This window comes from Hordeum vulgare, chromosome 4H (genome assembly GCF_904849725.1).
Source record: "Hordeum vulgare subsp. vulgare chromosome 4H, MorexV3_pseudomolecules_assembly, whole genome shotgun sequence".
Taxonomy (NCBI): domain Eukaryota; kingdom Viridiplantae; phylum Streptophyta; class Magnoliopsida; order Poales; family Poaceae; genus Hordeum; species Hordeum vulgare.
Genome location: NC_058521.1, coordinates 517,707,945 through 517,734,991, shown reverse-complemented (window position 1 = coordinate 517,734,991; position 27,047 = coordinate 517,707,945). Strand labels below are relative to the sequence as shown.

The 27,047-nt window shown below is 44.0% G+C and overlaps 1 protein-coding gene across 1 annotated transcript; it reads left to right on the top strand.

Annotated features, from left to right (window-relative positions):
* The first annotated feature begins 23,188 nt into the window (after window positions 1-23,188).
* On the top strand, window positions 23,189-26,829 carry LOC123449235 (probable receptor-like serine/threonine-protein kinase At4g34500). Its single transcript, XM_045126377.1, has 6 exons — window positions 23,189-23,736; window positions 25,254-25,358; window positions 25,477-25,599; window positions 25,786-25,956; window positions 26,057-26,396; window positions 26,515-26,829. The coding sequence occupies exons 1-6, from the start codon at window positions 23,204-23,206 to the stop codon at window positions 26,620-26,622; spliced, it is 1,380 nt and encodes a 459-aa protein (XP_044982312.1). The 5' UTR covers window positions 23,189-23,203; the 3' UTR covers window positions 26,623-26,829.
* Window positions 26,830-27,047: the final 218 nt, after the last annotated feature.

Here is a 27,047-nt window from a genome sequence, read left to right as displayed (position 1 = left end):
CCTTCCCATGGCCGGGTGATACGTCCATTTTGCATCATGCTTTCATGTTGATATTTATTGCTTTTTGGGCTGTTATATTACTTGTGGTACCATATTTATGCCTTTTCTCTCTTATTTTGCAAGGTTTATTTGAAGAGGGAGAATTCAGGCAGCTGGAATTCTGGACTCGAAAAGGAGCAAATCTTAGTCCACTATTCTGCACATATCCAAATGCCCTGAAAAGTTACGTGGATTTTTTCTGGATTATATAAAAAATACTGGGCGAAAGAACTACCGGAGGGGGGCCACCAGGGCTCCACAAGCCCTGCCACCGCCACCACCACCCCTGGTGGTGCAGGGCAAGCTTGTGGGCAGCCTGACGGCCCACTAGCTCCCTCCTTTTTCTATATGAAGGGTTTTGGTCCAGAAAAAATCATTCGGGAGCTTTTTCATGGTTTCGCCGCCGCCACGATGCGGAACTTGAGCAGATCCAATCTAGAGCTCCGGCAGGACGATCCTGCCGGGGAAACTTTCCTCCTAGAGGGGGGAATTGTTGCCATCGTCATCACCAATACTCCTCTCGTCGGAGGGGAGGCATCTTCATCAACATCTTCATCAGCACCATCTCCTCTCCAATCCCTAGTTCATCTCTTGTAACCATTCTTCGTCTCGCAACTCCGATTGGTACTTGTAAGGTTGCTAGTCGTGTTGATTACTCTTTGTAGTTGATGCTAGTTGGATTACTTGGTGGAAGAGTTTATGTGCAGATCCTTGATGCTATTCATTACACCTCTGATCATGATTATGATTATGTTTTGTGAGTAGTTACTTTTGTTCCTGAGGACAATGGGATAAGTCATGTTAATAATAGTCATGTGAATTTGATATTCGTTCGGTATTTTGATATGTTGTATGTTGTTTTTCCTCTAGTGGTGTTACGTGAACGCCGACTACATAACACTTCACCATATTTGGGCCTAGAGGAAGGCATTGGGGAGTAGTAAGTAGATGATGGGTTGCTGGAGTGACAGAAGCTTAAACCCCAGTCTATGCGTTGCTTCGCGAGGGGCTGATTTGGATCCACTAGTTTAATGCTATGGTTAGACTTTGTCTTAATTCTTCTTTTCTAGTTGCGGATGCTTGCGAGAGAGGTTAATCATAAGTGGGATGCTTTTGCAAGTAAGGGCAGTACCCAAGCGCCGGTCCACCCACATATCAAACTATCAAAGTAACGAACGCGAATCATATGAACATGATGAAACTAGCATGACAGAAATTCCCGTGTGTCCTCGGGAGCGTTTTTCTTCCTATAAGACTTTGTTCAGGCTTGTCCCTTGCTGCAAAAGGGATTGGGCCACTTGCTGCACCGTTGCTACTACTTGTTACTTGTTACTCTTTGCTTGCTACATTTAACCTCGCTACACAATCACTTGTTACCGCTACTTTCAGTGTTTGCAGTTATTACCTTGCTAAAATCTGTTTATCAGAGCCTTCTGCTCCTCATTGGGTTCGACACTCTTACTTATCGAAAGGACTACGATTGATCCCCTATACTTGTGGGTCATCAAGACTCTTTTCTGGCGCCGTTGCCGGGGAGTGAAGCGCCTTTGGTAAGTGGAAATTGGTAAGGAAACATTTTTATACTATGCTGAAATTTATTGTCACTTGTCACTATGGAATCTGTTCCTTTGAGGAGTTTGTTCGGGGTATCTTCACCACGAACGGAAGCACGAGGAGTTGCTCCTCAACCTGAGGTACCTACTGAAAATATCTTTTATGAAATTCCTTCGGGTATGCTTGAGAAACTGCTGGCTAATCCTTTCACACGAGATGGATCTTCACATCCAGACTTGCATCTAATCTATGTAGATGAAGTTTGTGGTTTATTTAAGCTTGCAGGTTTGCCCGAGGATGAGGTAAATAAGAAAGTCTTTCCTTTATCTTTGAAGGATAAGGCGTTGACATGGTATAGGCTATGTGATGATACTGGACCATGGGGATACAATCGGTTGAAATTGGAATTTCATCAAAAGTTCTATCCTATGCATTTAGTACATCGGGATCAGAACTTTATTTATAACTTTTGGCCTCGTGACAGGGAAAGCATAGCTCAAGCTTGGGGGAGGCTTAAATCAATGCTATATTCATGCCCCAATCATGAGCTCTCGAGAGAAATCATCACTCAAAACTTTTATGCTCGGCTTTCTCACGAAGATCGTACCATGCTTGACACTTCTTGTGCCGGTTCTTTTATGAAGAAGGATATTGATCACAAATGGAATTTATTGGAGAGAATCAAATGCAACTCTGAATATTTGGAGTTGGAGGAAGGTAAGGAGTCAGGTATGAATTTCCAGTTTGATTGCGTTAAATCTTTTGTTGAGACAAACACTTCTAGAGATTTTAGCGCTAAGTATGGACTTGACTCTGAGATAGTAGCTTCTCTATGTGAATCTTTTGTTGCTCATGTTAATATTCCCAAAGAGAAGTGGTTTAAATATCATCCTCCTGTAGAAAGCAACATAGCCAAAACCAATCTAGTTGAGAAGAAAGTCATTGATTTTAGTGATCCTGTTGTTCCTTGTGCTTACACTGAGAAACCACCATACCCTGCTAGGATAAAGGATTATTCTAAAGCTCCAACTGCGATACGTAGGGGTTACATTAGATCACTTGCACCCCATGAGGAGATTAGAGTTGAACCTAGTGTTGCTATTATCAAAGATCTCTTAGCCAAATACATAGATGGGCATGTTATCAAATTCTGTGAGGACTCCGCTAGAATTGCTAAACCTCACGCGAAAGACAAACACGGACCTGTAGTTGGCCAGCCCGTTGTTTCTGTTAAGATAGGAGATCACTGTTACCATGGTTTATGTGATATGGGAGCTAGTGTTAGTGCAATACCCCGTTCTCTATATGATGAAATCAAGGATGAGATTGCACCTGCTGAGTTAGAACCCATTGATGTCACTATTATGCTAGCTAATAGAGACACTATCTGCCCTCTGGGAATTGTGAGAGACGTAGAAGTCATGTGTGGTAAGACGAAGTATCCTACTGATTTCTTCGTCCTTGGTACTGCACAAGATAGCTTTTGTCCCATCATATTTGGTAGACCCTTTCTCAACACTGTCAATGCTCACATTGATTGCATTAAGCAGACTGTCATAGTAAGTTTCGAGGGTGTGTCTCATGAATTTAACTTCTCCAAGTTTGGAAGACAAAGCCATGAAAGAGAGTCGTATGGTAGAGATGAAATCATTGCTCTTGCCTCTATTGCCGTACCTCCTACAGATCCTTTAGAGCAATATCTGCTTGAGCATGAAAATGATATGCATATGGAGGAGAGAGATGAGATAGATAAAATTGTCTTAGAACAATATCCTATTCTCAAGAATAATTTGTCTGTTGAACTGCTTGGGGATCCTCCCCCACCAAAGGGTGATCCTGTGTTCGAGCTTAAACAGTTGCCTGATACTCTTAAGTATGCCTATCTTGATGAGAATGAGATATATCCTATCATTATTAGTGCTCTCCTCTCAGAGCACGAAGAGAAGAAGTTACTAAGAACTCTGAGGAAGCATCGTGCTGCTATTGGATATACTCTTGATGATCTTAAGGGTATTAGTCCTACTCTATGTCAGCACAAGATTAAAACTGATCCTGACTTTAAACCAGTTGTTGATCATCAAAGGAGATTAAATCCTAAGATGAAAGAGTTCGTTAGAAAAGAAATATTAAAGCTTCTGGAAGCAGGAATCATTTATCCTGTTGCTCATAGTGATTGGGTAAGTCCAGTATATTGCGTACCTAAGAAGGGAGGTATCACCGTTGTTCCTAATGATAAGGATGAACTAATCCCACAAAGGATTATTACCGGCTATAGAATGGTGATAGACTTCCGGAAACTGAACAAGGCAACCAGGAAAGATCATTATCCTTTGTCGTTTATTGACTAAATGCTAGAAAGGCTATCAAAGCACACACACTTCTGCTTTCTAGACGGTTATTCGGGTTTCTCGCAGATACCTGTTGCACAATCTGATCAAGAGAAAACCACTTTCACCTGCCCTTTCGGTACCTTTTCCTATAGACGTATGCCTTTTGGCTTATGTAATGCACCTGCCACCTTCCAAAGATGTATGATGGCTATATTCTCTGACTTTTGTGAAAAGATCGTCGAGGTTTTCATGGATGACTTCTCCGTTTACGGGTCTTCCTTTGATGATTGCCTCAGCAACCTTGATCAAGTCTTACAGAGATGCGAAGAAACCAACCTCGTCTTGAATTGGGAGAAGTGCCACTTTATGGTTAATGAAGGTATCGTCTTAGGACACAAAATCTCTGAAAGAGGCATTGAAGTTGATAAGGCTAAGGTTGATGCAATTGAGAAAATGCCTTGCCCCACAGATATCAGAGGTATACGAAGTTTCCTAGGTCATGCTGGTTTCTATAGAAGGTTCATTAAAGACTTCTCTATGATTTCTAGGCCTCTTACCAACCTCTTGCAGAAGTATGTTCCTTTTCTTTTTGATGAGGATTGTGAGGAAGCTTTCGAAATACATAAGAAGGCTTTGATAACCTCACCTATTGTTCAACCACCTGACTGGAACTTGCCCTTTGAAATCATGTGTGATGCTAGTGATTATGTTGTTGGTGTTGTTCTAGGACAATGAGTTGACAAGAAGTTGAATGTCATTCACTATGCTAGTAAAACTCTAGACAGTGCCCAAAGAAACTATGCCACTACGGAGAAGGAATTTTTAGCAGTCGTGTTTGCATGTGAAAAGTTCAGATCTTACATAGTTGACTCCAAAGTCACTATTCACTCTGATCATGCTGCTATTAAGTACCTCATGGAGAAGAAGGACGCTAAGCCTAGGCTGATCAGATGCGTTCTCCTGCTACAGGAATTTGATTTGCACGTCGTTGACCGAAAGGGTGCTGATAACCCTGTAGCAGATAACTTGTCTAGGCTAGAGAATGTCCTTGATGACCCACTACCTATTGATGACAGCTTTCCTGATGAGCAATTAAATGTCATCCGCACTTCACTTAGTGCACCGTGGTATGTCGATTATGCAAACTATATCATAGCCAAATACATACCACCCAGTTTCACCTATCAACAAAAGAAGAAATTCTTCTTTGATTTGAGACACTACTTTTGGGATGATCCTCACCTTTATAAGGAAGGAGTAGATGGTGTTATTAGACGTTGTGTGCCTGAACATGAACAGGGACAGATCCTGCATGAGTGTCATTCCGAAGCCTACGGAGGACACCATGCTGGAGATAGAATTGCCCATAAGGTATTGCAATCAGGTTTCTATTGGCCCACTCTCTTCAAGGATGCACGTAAGTATGTCTTGTCTTGTGACGAATGCCAAAGGATAGGGAACATCAGTAAGCGTCAAGAGATGCCTATGAACTATTCACTTGTCATTGAACCATTTGATGTTTGGGGCTTTGATTATATGGGACCCTTCCCGAGTTCCAATGGGTACACTCACATCTTAGTTGATGTGGATTACGTTACTAAGTGGGTAGAAGCTATCCCCACTAAAAATGTTGATCACCACACCTCTATTAAGATGCTTAAAGAAGTCATATTCCCAAGATTTGGAGTCCCTAGATACTTGATGACTGATGGCGGTTCACACTTCATTCATGGTGTTTTCCGCAAGATGCTAGCTAAGTATGATGTCAACCATAGAGTTGCATCTCCTTATCATCCTCAGTCTAGTGGTCAAGTGGAGTTGAGTAATAGGGAGATCAAGTTGATCCTACAAAAGACCGTCAATAGATCTCGAAAGAACTGGTCTAGCAAACTTGACGATGCACTATGGGCTTATAGGTCTGCTTATAAGAATCCCATGGGCATGTCACCGTATAAAATGGTTTATGATAAGGCCTGTCATTTACCTCTTGAGCTGGAACACAAAGCTTATTGGGCAATCAAAGAGCTCAACTTTGATTTCAAACTTGCCGGTGAGAAGCGGTTGTTTGATATCAGCTCATTAGATGAATGGAGAGCCCAGGCATACGAGAATGCCAGGTTGTTCAACGAAAAGGTTAAGAGATGGCACGACAAACGAATACAGAAATGAGAGTTCAATGTAGGTGATTATGTCTGGCTATACAATTCTCCTTTGAGATTCTTTGCAGGCAAGCTTCTCTCTAAATGGGAAGGTCCCTATGTTGTTGAGGAAGTATATCGTTCTGGTGCCATCAAAATCAATAACACGGAAGGAAATTTTCCTAGAGTGGTAAATGGGCAAAGAATCAAGCATTACATCTGTGGTACTCCCATAAATGTTGAGACCAATATCATCATTGTCATAACTCCAGAGGAGTACATAAGGGATGTTTATCAGCCTGTTTCAGACCTTGAAAATGAAGATGTATCTGTTTCGGTAAGAAATTGGACTCCCATACTTTTCCAATAGGAAATTTCTTCCGTTTTGGAATTTTTGGAAAATTAGAAAAATAAAAGGCAGTCCGGAGAGCGAACGAGGCAGCCACAAGCCCTTACACCGCCCCCTACCCCCTGGTGGCGGAGGGCAAGCTTGTGGGCACCTCGTGTGCCTCCCGGACTCCGTTTTTTTGTGGAGGACTCCTTCTGGCCCAGAAAAAATCAATATATAGTCGCCCGAAGGTTTTGATCTCCGTATTGCGTAGTTTTCCTCTGTTTTTGTTTCGAGCTTGTTGTCTGCCGTAGATTTAGGTCAAGATGTCTTCTCAAGATTCAGAAGAAGAGATCTATGTGGCCGATGATCGTGCTAACTCTAGGATTAATGGGGACTTGGAACCATATGGCTGGACCACTAATGAGGAAGAGGACTATGAGCCCAAAGGGAAGGAGAAAACGAGTTCTGATGAAGAGGAGGCTCCTCTACCTCAACCTGCAAACACCCATGTGGAGTTCAAGAAGTCAAGCCTCCCTGACCTTAGGAAGAAGCCTAAGACCTTGTTTATCCCTTCTTGTTTCTTGCAGGAGAGTAAGCAGGAGCTTTGCCATAGAGTTTTGAAACTTGAGGAGGAAAATGACGATCTAAGGGAGCAGAACTTTTTGCTCAAGTGGAAATTAGACAAGCTCAAGACTGCTCCGACAACAACACCACCACCACCAAAGGAAGACAACTAAGCATTGGTATGGGCAATCCCCTTGGCTTCTGCCAAGCTTGGGGGAGTTGCCCTGGTATCGTATCACCTTTATATCTTTTGCTTTTACCTTTGTTTTAGTTCTTTCCTTTTCAGTTTTTATTTCTTCTCTTAGAGGAATAAGTCTTTAGTTTTTAGTTTGAGTCTTTTGCTTTTGTCTCTCCCCCGATGTATTCGAGCTTACGAGCTATATAATAAAGAGTTTCTTAGTCAAGGGCTTTGCTTTGTGCCATGATCAAAAGTATGAAAAGAACGATAGCATGAAAGATCATGAGATGATCTTATGGAAAGCGATAACTTCACTTATGACACGTATGATGATTGAAACTTGTTGAGAATAAATCAACATAGACCTCAGTCATTGTTGCAATTAATAAGAAGTAATAAGGAAAGAGAGGTTCACATATAAATATATCATCTTAGACACTTTTACAATTGTGAGCACTCACCAAACTATTACATGCCTAGGAGTAGATGTTGGACAAGGAAGACAACATAATGAATTGTGTTTGCTTGGTTCCAAACAATGTTATATGATTAGAGATCCCTTAGCATGTGACAATTGCTTCCACCTCATATTAGCCAAAACTCCCGCACCAAGTAGAGATACTACTTGTGCATCCATAAACCTCCAACCCAGTTTTGCCATGAGAGTCCACCATACCTACCTATGGACTGAATAAGATCCTTCAAGTAAGTTGTCACCGGTGCAAGCAATAAAAATTGCTCTCTAATATGTATGATCTATTAGTGTGTGGAAAATAAGCTTTGTACGAACCTATGATGAGGAAGACATAAAAGCGACAGACTGCATAATAAAGTTCTTTATCACAGGAGGCAATATAAAGTGACGTTCCTCCGCACTAAAAGGACACGCATTCAAACCTCAAAAGCGCATGACAACCTCTGCTTCCCTCTGCGAAGGGCATATCTTGTACCTTTACTTTTTACCCTTGTAAGAGTCATGGTGATCTTCACCAATTCCCTTTTTGCCTTTGTCTTGGCTACCGTCACATGCTTGGGAAAGATCTATATTCATATATCAACTTGGAGTTGAGTACTTATGCTTTATTGTTGTCGACTTTACCCTTGAGGTAAACCGTTGGGAGGCAAAACTATAAGCCCCTATATTCCTCTATGTCCAGCTGAAACTTTGACACCATGAGTACCACGTGAGTTGTAACAGTTGTGGAAAACAAAAGAGATGATTGAGTATGTGGGTTTGCCTTACAAGCTCTTATTTGACTCTTTCTGATGTTGTGATAAATTGCAATTGCTTCAATGACTATGGACTATTGTTGGTCACTTCTCGGTAAGGTTTTTGCTTCATGATTTGCTTTGTGAAGGTATTGTTACTTTCCCATAAGAATCTTTATGATGTATTGTTGTTCTATGTGTGATCATGATGCCCTCATGTCCGTATTATGTTTTATCGACACCTTCCTCCCTAAACATGTGGACATGTTTATGAAACTTGGTTTTCGCTTGAGGACAAGCGAGGTCTAAGCTTGGGGGAGTTGATACGTCCATTTTTCATCATGCTTTCATGTTGATATTTATTGCTTTTGGGGCTGTTATATTACTTGTGGTACCATATTTATGCCTTTTCTCTCTTATTTTGCAAGGTTTATTTGAAGAGGGAGAATTCAGGCAGCTGGAATTCTGGACTTGAAAAGGAGCAAATGCTATTCATTACACCTCTGATCATGATTATGATTATGTTTTGTGAGTAGTTACTTTTGTTCCTGAGGACAATGGGATAAGTCATGTTAATAATAGTCATGTGAATTTGATATTCGTTCGGTATTTTGATATGTTGTACGTTGTTTTTCCTCTAGTGGTGTTACGTGAACGCCGACTACATAACACTTCACCATATTTGGGCCTAGAGGAAGGCATTGGGGAGTAGTAAGTAGATGATGGGTTGCTGGAGTGACAGAAGCTTAAACCCCCAGTCTATGCGTTGCTTCGCGAGGGGCTGATTTGGATCCACTAGTTTAATGCTATGGTTAGACTTTGTCTTAATTCTTCTTTTCTAGTTGCGGATGCTTGCGAGAGAGGTTAATCATAAGTGGGATGCTTTTGCAAGTAAGGGCAGTACCCAAGCGCCGGTCCACCCACATATCAAACTATCAAAGTAACGAACGCGAATCATATGAACATGATGAAACTAGCATGACAGAAATTCCCGTGTGTCCTCGGGAGCGTTTTTCTTCCTATAAGACTTTGTTCAGGCTTGTCCCTTGCTGCAAAAGGGATTGGGCCACTTGCTGCACCATTGCTACTACTTGTTACCTGTTACTCTTTGCTTGCTACGTTTCACCTCGCTACACAATCACTTGTTACGGCTACTTTCAGTGCTTGCAGTTATTACCTTGCTGAAACCCGTTTATCAGAGCCTTCTGCTCCTCGTTGGGTTCGACGCTCTTACTTATCGAAAGGACTACGCTTGATCCCCTATACTTGTGGGTCATCACCGGGCAAGAGGGAAAAGGGTTTTCCTTCTTGATTCTTGCCTCCTTAGATTGATACATCTCCTCTCCGTATATAGAGAGGTTTAGTTGACTCCCAAGTAAGGCTTACTTGACCCCTAAGCAAACCCTAAGACTAACGGGCCCAGGCCCATCACGTACTCTAACACTACTCTAACATGCGCACTCATTGGAATAGTGTCGAGGATTTCCACAATTGTAGCATTTTCGATCACGACTAGATGAACACTTCTCATGATATCTTGAGCTTGAGCTTCTCTCTTTGCCTGTACTCTTGTAGAACTTGTTTAATTTCCTGACCATGAGGCTTATCTATTTATTGGTAACAAGGTTGTCATTTGAAGTAGAGGGAGCATCACTTGAAGCTTTGTAAGCACCGCTTGACTTGTTGTGCAACTCATATTTGTCCTTCAGTGACATTTCATGAGCAACAATACTTCCAATGACTTCCATTGGCCTGAGATCCTTGTAGTTTGGCATCATTTGGATCAATGCACACAGTGTCATATCTTCCATCCAGGGCTCTAAGTATCTTCTTGATGATGAATTTGTTGGTCATCTCTTCGCTTCCTAAGCCGGCAATCTCATTTGTGATGAGAGCTAGCCTAGAATACATCTCAGCGACTCCTTCACCATCCTCCATCTTGAACGTATCAAGCTGACTTTGAAGCACATCCAACTTAGATTCCTTGGCAAATCTAGTACCTTCGTGCATATCAACCAAAGTATCCCAAATTTCCTTTGCATTCTCAAGGCGGATGATTTTGTTGAATTCTTCGGCGCACAAGCAGTGGAACGGGATGTCGCACGCTTGAGCATTGTATTGAAACATCCTGAATTCTTCCGCTATCGCATCACGATCTGGTTCTCTTCCTTATCTAAAGAAATCACCTTGCACACCAACACGAACAACAGCCCAAATGGCAAGGTTATGACCAAGAATATGCATTTTCATCTTATGCTTCCAACTAGAAAAGTTTGTACCATCAAAATATGGACCTCTACGGTGATAATTTCCCTCACTAGACGCCATACTCTCCTAGGTTGTGTAACCAATGCAATGGAGACCAATGCTCTAATACCACTTGTAGGATGTGAAGTATGTCTAGAGGGGGTGATTAGACTACTTGGCCAAACAAAACTTAGCCTTTTCCCAATTTTAGTTCTGGGCCAGCAATTATGACTAGTCAAGTTCACCCTACACATGCATATCTAATGTGTAGCAGCGGAATGTAAAGTCATGCAAATGTAATGTAGAGGGTAGGAAAGGAAGATTGAACGCAAAGGTTGACACGGCGATTTTTGGCGTGGTTCCGACAGGTGGTGTTATTGTACGTCCATGTTAGTGGAGACTTCAACCCACGGAGGGTAACGGTTGCGACAGTCCATGGAGGGCTCCACCCATAAGGGGTCCATGAAGAAGCGGACATATCTATTCCACCATGGCTTATGTCCACACAGGACTAGCCTCACTCGTGGTAGATCTTCATGAAGTAGGCGATCTCCTTGCCCTTACAAACTTCTTGATTCAACTCCACAACACAAAGTAGGAGGCTCCCAAGAGACACCTAACCAATCTAGGAGGCACCACCCCCAAAAGGTAATAAATGCGGTAGAACGATGAACTCCTTGCTCTTGAACTTCAAAAGATAGTCTCCTCAACACTCAATTACTCTCTCACAGATTTGGCATGGGTAGGAGAGATTGATTTTGTGGAAAGAAACTTGGGGAGGCTAGAGATCAAGTTTCAAATGGTTGGATTGGAATCTCTTAATCTCAACACATGACTAGATGGCTCTCTCTCACAAAAATGGATCTGGCAAGTGTGTGTGTGTGTGTGTATGCATTCTGAGTGCTTCCCCTACAATTTAGAGGAGGTGGAGGGGTATATATAGGCATCCTCCAAAATCCAACCGTTAAAACATTATTTCCCAACTCGGTGTCACCAAAAAGAGTCTCGGTGGTACCGAGTTGCACTAAATGTGGCAACTTTTGAATTCTCGGTGAGACCGATATATAAATTTTGGTTGATCCGATACCATGACCCAGGGTAGTTTCCAAATCTCTGTAAGACCGATTTCGAACCCAGAATTTCTGATTCTTGGAATCTTCTCAAGAGAAAGTTGGTCACATGCTTTCGGTGGCGTTGGTATGAAACTTGGTGGTGCCAAGAGATTATGATTTGGCAAAGGAAACTTGGTGGTACCAAGAGATTAGGGTTTGGCAAAGGATTTGTCACTCGAAAAATCGATAGGGCCGAGTGGTAAAACTTGGTGGCACCGATTTTGCTGTTTTGGCTTGGGACATAGATATTTTTGGGACAATGATTGAATATTTTTGGTGCCTATCTCTAAGCTCTTGAGCAACCAACAAATATACCTTCAATTGTTTTTTAATTGAAATTTTCCTAACCGTTTATTCTTGTTAAGAATGAAGCATTTGCACCTAAATACACGGAAGTACTTGCCATTGGGCTTGTTTATAGTTAGGAGCTCGTATGGAGTCTTCTCCAATATTTTGCAAAGAAAAAGACGGTTTGATGCATGACATGCGGTGTTGACCGCTTTGGCCCAAAAACTATGTGGTGACTTGTACTCATCCAACATAGACCTTGCCATTTCCACAAGTGTGTGGTTCTTTCTCTCAGCTACCTCATTTTGTTGTGGGTTATATGGTGCGAAGTATTGATGCTCAATTCCTTCATCACTAAGAAACTCTTCCAAGGTGTAGTTCTTGAATTTGGTCTCATTATCACTACTTTTTGGCAAGATTTCTTTGTCAAACTTGCGTTGAGCTTGCTTGGCAAAATTAATGAAAGTGGACTTTGTCTCATCCATGGATTTGAGGAAGAACACCCATGTGTATCTTGAGTAATCATTAACAATAATAAGTCCATAATTCTTCCCACCAATACTATCCCATGAAGGAGGCCCAAAGAGATCCACATGAAGGAGCAACAAAGGTCTTGAGGTTGGTACTATATTCATGGTGGGTGCTTTGGTTGATGTTTCTTCCTAGCTATGCATGCACTACACACGATATTTCGCACAAGATACATTGGCTAGTCCAAGGATATATTTACCCTTTAAGAGATCTTGAATATTTCTCATGCCGTCATGGGATAGACGGTGATGCCAAAGCCACCCCTTGTCAGCCTTGCCATGAGGCAAGTTGCATAGAATGTGCTCTCTTTCGAGGAATCAACTGTGGAAAGATTGCCATGAAACTGCCCCACAAAGGAAATTTCAAGAGTGTCTCTCTTAAATACATTCACATCCGTTAGTACAAATAGTGTATCACAAGTTCATAAGCAACCGAAGCCAATTGACGAACGAAAATAAAATGATTTTAAGGGATTGGACAAATATAACATTTGCAAGCGACATGTCATTTATGATAGCCACCTTGCCCAACCCAACTACCTGTCCTTTAGACGCTACACCAAAGACAATGTTCATAAAGGGTTTAATAGCTTCCATGAAGTCCATGAGCAATGTTCCATCTCCGGTCATATGGTTGGTGCATCCACTATCAATCACCCATTTGACTCAACAGGAGAAGGGAACCTACACACATTTTAAATCTTGGTTAGGGGCACCCATTTTACAACGGGACCTCTCATGTTAGTTATAAGGGTCTTAGGAACCTAAATTGCATAGAAACAAAAAGCATTTCGAGGATCAACTAATTGAGCATAAACATGTCCATCTTTTTTCCTTACAACACATATGATGGAGGCATAAATTCTTTTGGCTTTTTGGGAGTAGGCATGCCCCTAGTGGCCTTCCTACTCACACCCTTGTCAACTTTACCCTTTCCTTTCTCCTTGTGCCCTTCACATACGAATGTCTCCATGAGAGGTGTGGTACACTTTTGTGTTGCCATATTTTTCTTTTTGTGCTTGGATCAAATCCAAGTCCATACTTGGCCACTACATCTTTGTGTTGACTCAACACCTCATTGAGGTTATTTTGTCCTTGAGCACATGACATGAGCCCTTTCTCAGTTTGAGCCTTTAGTAACCGGTTCTCCTCAAGTACAATAGCTCGGTCACCATTGGGATTAGTAGCACAATAATCAACATTTATAATAGTTTAGGAGTAAGCTTTGCCAAGTGTGTCAAGGTAAGTGAGCTCGAGTTTGTCAAACTTCTTTGTAAGGACATTGCGATCTTCTTCATTTTTCTTGCTAGACAAATGTAAGAGCTCACAATCCTTAGAGAGAATGGCATGAGACTCCTCAAGCTTACTTTTATCATTCGTTAATATTTTATGAGCACTTTTAGCCTTTTTTCAAGGAGGCAAGTTCTTTAGTATGCATATAGATGTTTGCACCAATCTTTAAGCACAATTCATCATTACGTGCTTCCTCATATTGGACTTTCCGCTCAAGGATTTCACATTTATCCTTTTCCTCAATGACAAGAGTTTCGAGTTCCTTAATGGTGATGGTGTGCTTACTCACCATCTGTTGGGGAACGTTGCATGGGAAACAAAAAAATTCCTATGCCGCATAAGATCTATCCATTGTGATGACCATCTATGAGAGGAGAGATCGGATCCACATACCCTTGTAGATTGCTAAGCGGGAAGCGTTAAAAAAAGTGGTTGATGTAGTCAGAATGTATTCGCGATCCAAATCGCAAGTCGTCCCGCGATCCAATCACGATCTAGCGCCGAACGGACGGCACCTTCGCGGTCAGCACACGTGCAGCTTGATGACGATCTCCGCCTTCTTGATCCAGCAAGAGAGACGAAGACGTAGCTTAATTCTCCAACAACACGATGGCATGACGAGGATGAAGGTGGATTTATTTCGGCTGGGCTTCGCCGTGCCGTACTGAAATAACCTATGGGATGTCACAAAGTGGTGGAGGGACAGAGGGTAGCATCGTGGCTTGAGTTACAAAAAGCCTCTCTTCCCTCCACTATATATAGGAGGGAGGGAGGGGTGGCGCCTTTGGGAAAACCCTAGGGATTCGGCCGGCGCACCAAGAGGAGGGAGGAGTCCTCCTCCAATTCGGTTTGGTGGAGGAGGAGTCCTCCTCCTAGTAGGTTTACCCCACCTCTCTCTCTTTCTCCACTTCGGCCGAATAGGCCCACTTGGGCTGGCCGCCCAGCCCACCAGGGACTGGTGCGCCACCCTTGGACCTATTTGGTCCCTCACCGGGTGGATGGCCCCTCCCGGTGGAACCCATTCGTCACTCCCGATACTTTACCGGTAATGCTCGAAATCCTTTCGGAAGCCAAACGGATACTTCCTATATATCAATCTTTGTCTCCGGACCATTCCGGAACTCCGATCAACATTCGGTTATCAACATCCATAACTCAACCATACCGAAACGTCACTAAACCATAAGTGTGCAGACCCTGCGGGTTCGAGAAATATGTAGACATGACCGAGACACTCTCCGGTCAATATCCAATAGCGGGACATGGATGTCCATATTGGATCCTACATATTCTATGAAGATCTTTATCGGTTGAACCTCTATGTCAAGGATTCAGTTAATCCCGTATGTTATTCCCTTTGTCCATCGATATGTTACTTGCCCGAGATTCGACCGTCGGTATCTCCATACCTAATTCAATCTCGTTACCCACAAGTCTCTTTACCCATTCCGTAATACAAGATCCCGTGACTAACTCCTTAGTCACATTGCTTGCAAGCTCATTGTGATGTTGTATTACCGAGTGAGCCCTAGAGATACCTCTCCGTCATACGGAGTGACAAATCCCATTCTCGATTCATGCCAACCCAACAGGCACCTTCAGAGATACGTGTAGAGCACCTTTATAGTCACCCAGTTAAGTTGTGACGTGTGATACACACAAGGTATTCCTCCGGTGCCCGGGATTTGCATGATCTCATGGTCATAGAAATAGATACTTGACATGCAGAAAATAGTAGCAATAAACTGACACGATCACATGCTATGTTCATAGTTTCGGTCTTGCCCATCACATCATTCTCCTAATGATGTGATACCGTTATCAAATGACAACTCATGTCTATGGTCAGGAAACCTTGACCATCTTTGATCAACGAGCTAGTCCATTACAGGCTCACTAGGGATAGAGTGTTGTCTATGTATCCACACATGTATTTGAGTTTCCAATCAATACAATGCTAGCATGGATAATAAACGATTATCATGAACAAGGAAATGTAATAATAACTAATCTGTTATTGCCTCTAGGGCATATTTCCAACACCATCTCCACAATATAAGCATATGCCTTTGAGGGAGCACATGACTTTATTTATTTTATCAAACATAGCATCACTCATGTCACATTCATGATTGTGATCCTCTACATCAAGATATTCATCACTAGGTGTGGTAGGAGTAAATATAGGAAGGTTTGGATGTGGTTTTACCTTTACCTTGTCCGGGGAGGCTTGTCCCTCATCATCATCTACCACAGCCTTTGTCATGAGACATTTGTGTGTGTTGCCATTGTAGTATTTAATGTAGTTGTATGTGACAACATCACCACTCCTATTGAAAAGTCTCATTGTGGTTTGAGTGTCTTGAGCTACACCAAAAACACCTCCAACATCATCGGGATCACACTCATCTTGGGAAACTATTTCATTCCCATCTTTCTTCTTAAACTTGGATTTCAATGGATTGGGCAACTTCTTATTCACAAATGTCTTTGTAAATATTGGTTTGTCTTCTCTCTTATCATAGGGGCACTCGTTTGATAAGTGGTTTGTTTCTTCACAACTGTAGAATGTCCTTACTTTCTTCTTTGGAAATCTTCCCTTGAATTTTCCTGCACTAAACTTCTTCAGAAAGAGAGTCATGTCTTCATATGAGAGCCCTTCATCTGAGTCAGCCTCATAACCCTCTTCATCATCTTGCTCTTCTTCTTCACTAACATCATCATCCCTTACATGCTTGAACTTTAAAGCAAGGTTTGTCTTGGGTGATGAGGTACCATACATGGCAAGGTGTCTTGTAGCATTGTCCTTTGATTCTTAAAATAGTTGGAAGGTTGAAATGACATCATCAGGAGACATGTCCTTGAAACCATGCTCTATTCTTATGTCCCATACCATTTGATGGTGATATGGATCAATTGCATTTAATAATTTATCCACAAGAAAACATTTAGTAAAGTTCAATCCATATTGGCTCTTAACACAATCATATGACTCTATGTCGGCAACAAGTGCCATCAATCACTCCAGGAGATGCTTGGTGTTATGACCTTTCTCCATGCAAAAATATTGTATTGCCCCTTTTGCAATCTCATATTGTGCAAGACTAAGTGAAGATGTTCCTGTCTTTGTCATCACAATGTTATCCCATAGTTCTTTTGCAATTGAGAAGTGAATGTAGGGCCCTTTTTTGCTTATCATACATGCCCTTTCTTATGAGCATAATTGCGGATCATTCAGGTGCTTGTCATATACTTCACCCTGTGTGAGATCCTTGGGGTTCATGGGGTTGTAGCCTTTCTCCAAGACCTCCATCATCTCATCGCTGGCAAACCTAAGATGATCATGCATACCAACTCTCCACAAAGCAAAATCGACACTCTCATCAAGTAAAGGGGGCTGCCCCCAGCATTATACTTAGATTTATCCACTCTAGATTTTGCATATAACCATGGAACACCAGTGTTATCAACACCTAGAGGTTGTTATCCCAAATTAGGAAGAGATGCATTTGGTTGCTTTAACACACCCAATGGGTTTTTCGATGGTGGAGTTTGTGCCCCCAATGCATCCAACCTCATTTTGACCAAGGACTCAATAGAAGCATCATGCTCCTTATTTTTCTTAGCAAGGACCCTTTTAAAATCCGTAAGGGCAAAGGATCTATGCACTTCCGAAGAAGGTGCACCTTTCTCAAGAGGAAGTGCAACAAAGGGGTTCACATCCTTATCCATCTCGTTCTAGGGAGGTTAAGCCGCAAGATTAGGGCACGAGGCTCTCATACCAATTGAAAGGATCGGGATGGACCTAGAAGGGGGATGAATAGGTACAATTACAAATTTCAATTGTTACTTAGCAATTTTAGCCAATATTGCGAAATATGAAAGTGAGTCTAACAATTGCTAAGATGATAGTGGTGCTATGTCTACTAAAAAAGCAACAAGTAATTTGACAGGCAAGCACAAGTAATAGAAGTAAGTCCACAAAGACACGTAACCACCCATAGGGAGTTAGGGTTAGGAATAACCGCAACTCCGAGAGATGACGATGTATGTCGATGTTCACTTCCTTGGAGGGAAGCTACGTCTCTGTTTTGAGAGGTAGATGTTACCACGAAGGCACACCAACGCCACAAAGGCTCACCCAATTCTCTCCTTGAGACAACACCACGAAGGAATTTCTCAACCACTAGTGATAGACCTTGGGGTAGTAACCAAACCCTCACAAACTTTCCGGGGGTAATGACAATGGTTGATTCCTCACCGAAGAACTCCGACCGCCTAGGAGCCTCCAACCTCCAAGAGTAACAAGAACGACGGGCAAAAGCTCAAGACTCGCTCAAATCTCAAATTCCTTTGGTAAAGACAAGGGGAAGGAGTGGATCTATCACTTGATTGGAGAACTTCTCATAAATACTCTCAAATTCCTTTGGGATCTTGCATTTAGTGTATCAGGATGTGTGAGAGAGAAATATGTGTTCTAGGGTTAGCTCAACGTGAATGGTCAACCTTATCTTGAGGTAGGAGAGAGCTATATATAGTGGTGGTGAGAAAATGGTCGTTGTGGAGTAAGTTCGTGGCACTGGACGGACATCCGGGCCATCGGCCGGACATCCGGGGTAAAGATCATAATGCACGATATACACAAAGCCAGAGAGGAAAGGAGGCGAGTCGGACATCCCGCGGGGTGCCGGACATCCGGCCCATACCTGGTAAAAATGGATGCTCTCTCAATAGCAGGGGGACCAGATATCCTGGGCACCGCCCGGACATCCGACTATTGTTCGAACCCCCGAACATTTGGCACAAGGGCCGGACATCCGACCATCATAGACGAACATCACTTTGCACTGCATATTTGGTGCAGTTTAGAAGAAGCAAGGAGTTTGAATTGACTTGAGAAAGTCTTTTACTAACCCAATCGATCCCCTCTTAATAGTGAGGGACCCCTATACTCAAGAACAAAATAAAACGAGATTTGTAAACCTCTTTGTTCCTTCCTTCTCAAATGATAATAATTCCAAGCATCTATGATCCACACCTATTGTCATTTGAGGACTAATACCTGAGATTTACTTGAAAAACACCATTAGTCCTCTACATGTACATTGCCATCAACATCAAAATATAATATAAGGGCATGGTTTCACTTTCAACAAGTAATAATAGTAAAACAACAAGAACATCCTAAAAACTAGCATTCTAGGAAAGTCAATGTAGCAGTATGGCAATGCCAATCTAGCATTAGGACACTAGGGAGTAGCAATGTGGAAAGAACATCAACAAATGCATTAATCTAGCATAAGCACTAAGGCATTAGCATTCAAATCTACGCACTAGCAGTAGCATTCTAGTCCAAGCACTAGCAAATGCATTAATGATCTGATTCAACCGAAATAGAATGGATTTAAATCGAATCAAAATGAATCATCTCGAATCCAATCCTCTCCAAACAATCAAATCTAACATTGCCCTAAGCATGATTGAAATAAGAAAAGAAAAAACCTAACTACGAAGACGAGCACGTGGGAAAAATCGACGCTTACCGGAGTCGTTGCCATTGCAGAAAAGGCCAACCATGAAGAAAACCCTGACATGAACAGTGGTCCCGTCAACGACGATGAGCCGACCATTCCTAGCTCCGTGGTTGTTCTCCTCGTGGTCTGTTGATATGTCAATGATGAGCAGTCACCATCAAGTTTGTCACCCCTTGCACCAGTTAGAGAGGAGGAAACCCTCGAATGGGGGTAAAAATACCACCATAACCTGGTCCCATTATCACAGGCGATGGATTTGAAACCATGAGGTCATAAATCCAAAGATGAGGATGTCAGACACCATTGGTGGAGCCAGAGTGTGCGATAGGGGTGGTGCATTGGCCCGTGGAGGAAACATCGTGCAGAAAGGGGAAGGTGTCCGGAGAACCGCGACGATATCCCGACTGAGAGAGGAGAGGTCGGCAATCCACCTCTCCTAGATGGGGTTGCTGCCGGCGACCATGGGAGTAGAGGGAGACGCGCCGGTGGCTCTGCCATCGAAGACAAAGAATGGGCGGTGAGGGACAAACAATGAGTGTGTGTGAACTCGCTGAGGCTAATGCAACCTACCAAATGCGCCATTAATGATTAATGTTTGTTGTTGATGATTCATCCTATGCAACATCTCAACTGGTTGCTTCATGTTCATTCTCCTATCTAGCATGTTGAAGCGTTATGGCGGGATGCAGTTATTATCTCATGCCACATGACACTATTGCCCAAAGACATGCATTAGTTATTTTTGTGTGTGTGATGGAAAGACACAAACTAGCTATATGCACTGAGATTTGGTTAAAAATATTTCTTACACCTCATGGTGTATTACCCCCACTTTCCGACACATATTTTGAGATTATCAACTTGACCATTGAAATATTAGCATTGTTGTTATGTCACATAAATACACGACACTAATAATTTTCATTCAAATATGTATTTAGCGATCCACACATTTTATTGGTTAGATTACATACCTAAAAATGATTGGGGATATTTTAATCCCATAAGGAAGAATTTCTAGTTTTCCTCTAAGCATGTACAAAATTAAGTTGGAAGCGCCCATATAAAGACCAATTTGGTACTAACTAATACTCCATCCATTTAAAAACATAATGTGTAAAAAATGTGTATTAAGTCAAATTTTTACAAAGTTTAACAAAAGTTGTAGAAAACGGACATTTTAATACAAAAATGTACAAAAACATGAAAATATATTTCATGATGAATCTAATGGTGTCAATTTGGTACTATAGATGTTGATATGTTTTTCTGCAAACATGATCAAAGTTTAACTTAAACAAACCAATATACATTATATTTTAACAGATGAGGTACTACATTATAATAGAAAATGAAAATTAACTAACTCACCTTTTTTCCCATAGAGGTGCCTGAAATTAAATCTCCAGTTCAAAAATATATAAATGGCTATGTGATGGGTGAGGCATTAAAATGGACGGGCTCCATTGAGCTTGTAAAAGGATAAAAATGTATATAAAAGTTTCCAATATCTCAATTGTTTTCTACAAATACTTATGCATGTTTTCTTAAAGTGTGTATAAAGTTTTATCAAGTTTCTTTAGGGGAGAAGCTAAGTATTATTAATCAAAAGCCACACAAAGTGGGATACCGTATGGATCATGAGGGTGGAACCAAACATGACGCCCCTCATCTAAAGAATTTGAAAACTTAGCTAGACTATCTGGTTCTATGTTCACTTCTCTTCCTTCAAAAGTAAACTTACAGTTAAAACTGGACGCTCCATGCTTGATCTCCCTGACAATACTCCTATAGCTACTACTATTGCCTTCATCTATACTCTTGATAACCTGTTTCGAGTCCGGTGCAACTATAAAATTTTGGACTACCAAATCTTCAGCACGCAAGAGGGCCTCTCGACATGCAATTGCTTCCAACGTGGTAGTATCAGAGATTCCATGAACAACTAGGGACGAATTGCCCATGAATAGACCTTCTACATCCGACACACTGTTGTTGTCGAGCTACCCGAGCCAGATCGCGCTACACTAGCGTCCACATGGATCTTAGCATAACCCGACGATGGTGCTTTCGGTCTTGTAGCTGCGTTTCTTAGTGTAACACGAGTCATGATTCCTTTCACCGGGACTATCTCAAGATCCGATATAAATATGTTTATAAAGTTTCATCAATTGATTTGATTATTTGCATGCTACACGAAAAGACAAATATCTGGCCCAACGCCCAAATATATCAAAGAAAACCCCATTTAAATCTATGTATTTTCCTTTTTGTACATCACATATGAACATATGTGCTCATGAGATTTTGTATTGTACGTGTATACTGCAAATATGTCCCTTTGTATGATTTTTTTTAGAATTTGTTGACGTGCGAAAATAGGTTTTTTGCTGAAAGAAAATAAAGAACTTCATGGAGCTTGGCCGCTGCATCCAATTTTCGGCTATGTGAGGACGTCCTCCAAAACGCATTGGCGCACCCGCTTGCTTTCCAAGACAAGACAAACCAATTGTCTATCCGTTGGTCTCTTCATCTCGTCGCTTTCCCGGCAACGATACCTAGCCTACCTACCTAAGAACCTCTGAACGTTGCTGGTAAAATCTTAATTAATCCACCAAAAAGATGCGCTTGCTTAACTTACTTGCTTGTCATTGTCACTGTGAAAGTTTCCCGAAAAGCCCACCGTTTAATTACACAGTATACTTACCCCTAACCCCGCAAAAATGAATTGAAAAAATTACACGCGGTGTACGTTTTACAGCAAAAAAGAGAGTATAGTAGTATATTTTGATCGATATAAAAGTAATAGGTCCCATATGCCCAGGGTCTGTGTCCCTGTGAGCCCGTGACGCCTGAGAAGACGACTGTAGAAGCGAACTGAAATCCGTGTTGCTACCGAGCCACCACCCCAGTACAGCCAAACGTCAGCAGGTATTCTGACTTGCTTCAGATCATGTTGGGCAGTGTACAGTACACGGAGGAAAATACGGTTCAGCTGCCCACACAGATCGTTAATGAATACGGGCGGTCGTATGCCGTAGAGATGTGTGGCTGTGAGTACGTACGTACGTACATACGGGGTCTCTGTACGTCTATAATAAATAGCCTCGTACTCAGAGAAATGGCAATCAAAATGCCCGAATAGACCGAGGCACAGCATTCACGGGGCATCGCCTGGAAGGCGGGCCCGGATCTAGGCGCTCCCCGGCCCCACCCCAACGACCGTTTCACGTAGAGCACACCAAAACAAAGCTACACGCCTCCCCGTCCAACGGCAAAGGCGAGCGCCCTCCCCGTCCGTGCACCCTGGACCCGGACCACCGGCTGACACCGTCATCAACCTGCGCCTCGTCACCCCCAAACAGCATTGCACTACTCTAGGGTGATAAATTTGCTCTGGATTGTGTGAGGCTGCCTACACAAACAAATGCAGAGGTACGTATCTGCAGAAGCATTGCAGCAGTAAAAATATCTCCAGATTGTGGCTGTTCTTCACGCCGCACACTTGGCAATCTGACTAGTGCATGCGACAAGTGATGGACGGAGGCCGTCGCATCAGGTCGCATTGGGCTGGACGGATCGTTGACACGTCGCCGATCAACTTAAATGGCTCGATCTCTAGCTATCAATGCGAAAACGAACAAACAAACAAAAAATCAATGACGGGACGGGGGTCCACGGTGCGCCGAGTCCACCAACGTTAGCCGGAGCGAAAAACCCTCATCATAACTCCATATAACGCAGGCGCACGCAGACGGACACGCTCCCTCCCATACCACCACCCTCCACTACGTCGCCACCCTCCGTGTAACTAAGCCTGGGCGGGCCCACCAACCGAGCGCCACCGCCGCGAGCGATGGACGCCGCCGGCCCGCCGCCCGCGGCCTCCGTCGACGACGTCGGCAGGTCATTCCTCGGCCTGTCCACCGCAGCCGAGGGAGCGTTCGCGGGCGCCGTCGTCCTGCTCCTCGTCGCCGCGGCCGCGTCGATCGCCGCGTACCTGGCGCGCCGGCGCGGGGGCGGGGCCAAGCCGCAGTCCTCGCGCGTCGACCACGCGCTCTCCTCCGGCTCGCTCCTCCCGACCTCCACGCCCAAGCACCAGAAGTACGCCGAGGTCGGCACCAGCTCCTCCGACGTGGCCAGCTCGTCGGCGGCGGCCAGCTCCCTGGAGTCGCCGGTGGGGAAGAAGCTGGAGAGGATCAGCGGAGGCGGGGCGGCGCCGGGGGTGGAGATGGGCTGGGGGAGGTGGTACGAGCTGGAGGAGCTGGAGGCGGCCACGGGTGGGTTCCGCGACGCGAACGTGGTCGGGGAAGGAGGCTACGGCACGGTGTACCGCGGCGTGCTTGCCGACGGCGAGGTCGTCGCCGTCAAGAACCTCTTCGATCACAAGTGAGCGCTCTTTCTCCCCGTCACTGTTACCGTGTTGAATTGTGGCACAGTATAGCGCTCTGTTTACTCTGCTTCCTTCGTCCAACCACGGTAGGGTAGAAACGAAACGTACTACTAAGCAGTACTTTTTCTTTAACCTCAAGATTAATAAACTGAACGATCTCAAAATGGAAAGTTAACTACATGGTACATGTATGTTCCCTTATTATTGATTGTTGTATCTCTGTGGTAGCTCGGGTAAGTAAATGTTAAAGCTCGGAGTAGTACTGTATGTGGCCATGGATTTCGGCTGTGCGTGTACCTTTGGTGCTTTGCTTTCCTGAACTAAATGCAAGTGTTGGGTAATTAGTCACGGTAAGTGAGGTTGTTGCAGTTTTCCTGTTGGTGTGGCTTCAAGATTGCTGCTCCTATATATCAAAAGGGCAAAATTGAACCTGTGGGCTTGTGGCAAGCATGCTTCTGTAAAATTAAAGGTCCAATTTGTCCTTTTGCAGAGATGCTTTTGTTTCCACATCGTACATTTCTGCTCAATTCTGGCTTGGTCTCCATTAGTCCGTGCATGTGTTGGTAATTAGTCACAATAAGTGCGGTGCTAGTTGTAGTTCTGCTGTTATCATTATTTTATCTGGTCATATCCAAGGGCAAAATAAACTTGTGGCAAGCATGTTTTTTGTTAACTCAAGTGCACAATCCGACCTTTGTTAAGATTATAGTTTGTTTTGTGTTCATCAGAATCTTGTGATGTCATTTGACTCAAGGGCCAAATAAAATGTATCTGTATAGCATTATGTGTGTGATTATTGATACGGTTGGCCTCCGTTGTGTTGTATACTCCTGTGAACCAAATTAATTGAACCCATGTAGTTAGTTATAGAGCACTATCTCATTAAGTCAATGCTACAGAGAATGGCAACACTGCTTTTGTTTTGTTTCCCGGTTACACATGATTGAGATATGAGTAGGTGGCTCTTTTTGTGCTTTTTTGTGAGTGATGGCACGTAGCATGTATCCATCTGCTTGGTTGGTTGAGAACTTGAGATCGTCGGCGGTCATATGCACCGATCTCATGGATGTCCTTACTTTCAAGAAAAGATAAAGGCAAAGCGGTGACCAAACTTTTCTCCCTTTTTCCTGATCCTACAAATATCCAATCAGAAATATAGTACCAGTATGCGGCATCTTTGGAGCTGTTTTAACTTTGAAGTGAACCAAATGCACGCACATGGATTGCTGAAGGTCGACACATGCGTAACAGCAGCAGACGTAAATATCCCTTCCTTCCTGCACACGGGTTCAGAAATCAGAATGTTTTCTGTTGAGGTTCGAACAGCATCTTTCAGGTCATTCAGAGAGCCCACTCCATAAGTAATCTACTCCATCCGTCCCATGGGACGGAGGGAGTAGATGGTTTGAAATGGAACAGTGAGGATTTGAAGAAATTTCTACACACATGATCAGAGATGCAGTGTGATCTTAACAAGCAGGATGTTGATCTGAATGTTGGATTGGTTTTGTAGGGGTCAGGCTGAGCAGGAATTCAAGGTGGAGGTGGAAGCCATCGGCAGAGTGAGGCACAAGCACCTCGCCGGCCTCATCGGCTACTGCGCGGAAGGGCCTAAACGGTAAGCGCACGCGTTGCTGCATTTCGGCTGCATCATAAAGAAGAAAGGCAGCTGGGCCGACTGAGTAGCGTGTGGTAGCTAACGCAACCATCATCATCATCACCTCGTGTGTTCACAGGATGCTCGTGTACGAGTTTGTTGAGAACGGCAACTTGGAGCAGTGGCTGCACGGGGACGTTGGCCCCGTCAGCCCGCTGACATGGGAAACGCGCCTGAAGATCGCCATCGGGACAGCCAAAGGGTTCGTTTTCCGTTTCTGTTTCAAGCTCTCTCACTCACTCACTCACACTCAATCATACGGCTTACTATCTCGCACCACATCGCGATCGAGAAGATCACTGATTCTGTTAGTACGTCTTCTATTGCGAATTTATGAATGTACGTAAATGCTAATGCAGCGGCGTTGGTAATGTGCATTTTGTTGCAGCATTGCCTACTTGCACGAAGGGCTGGAGCCCAAGGTGGTGCACCGGGACATCAAGTCCAGCAACATCCTCCTGGACGAGAAATGGAACCCCAAGGTATCCGACTTCGGCATGGCCAAGGTCCTCGGCTCCGGCTCCAGCTACGTGACGACCCGTGTGATGGGCACGTTCGGGTGCGCTTCACCTCTTGCACTCTCTGATCACTCGATTCACGGCGGAAAAGGAGAAGAAGGCTCTGAACAGTTTAGTGTCTTTCTTTTGGTGTGGGTGCAGGTACGTGGCCCCTGAGTACGCGTCGACGGGGATGCTGAACGAGAGCAGCGACATCTACAGCTTCGGCGTGCTGCTGATGGAGCTCATCTCCGGGAGGAGCCCGGTGGACTACAACCGGCCGGCCGGCGAGGTGAACCTGGTGGAGTGGTTCAGGGGGATGGTGGGGAGCAGGCGGGTGGAGGACCTGGCGGACCCGCGCATGGCGCCGGCGCCGGCGCCGAGGGTGCTCAACCGGGTGCTGCTGGTGTGCCTCCGCTGCATCGACTCCGACGCGCACAAGCGGCCCAAGATGGGCCAGATCGTGCACATGCTCGAGGGCGACGAGTTCCCCTTCCGCACGGTACGTATGCACGCACGCACTCCATCAGCCAGCCAACGGCAGCATGCATCGTAGGCTTGAGCGTTGAGACTTGAGAGAGGGGTGAATGAATCCTTCGTTTTCGTTTTGGGCAATGCAGGAGCACCGATCGCCGCGAGCGGCTCACCGGCCGTCGACCAGCGCGCGGACGTCGCTTCTGGCCGAGAAGGCCGGGGCCGACGACGCCGACAAGTCCACGTGGAGATGAGGGGCGTGCGTGCGTGGAGGCTGAGCTGAGCTGACCTTTTCTCCCCGGTGCTGTACATTTTTTGTTTATTCGGTTGGTTTTGGTCTTATGGCGTTGGCAGGAGCAAGGCATGATTGATTCGAGCGTTCGTTTGTTTTCGGTTTTGTTCTAATTTTGTAGCAGTACGGTGGCGGACTAAGCTTGATGCTAATGATTATGGTGTGTAAATAGAGGGATCAATGGTCTTTGCCTCGGAGCAGAATGAACGACCAGACAAAGCATGCGCGGCATAGCAACGCACCTCATGGCCTGCACGATGGCCGCTGGCCGGCACCCATGCATGCGCTAGTGAGCGCGGCAGGACGCCTTCTGCTCAAAATAAAAAAGATCGAGCGCACGCAGGGCCGGCCCTGAAGGGGGGCGGGGGGGCCGGCCGTCGCGGCCCC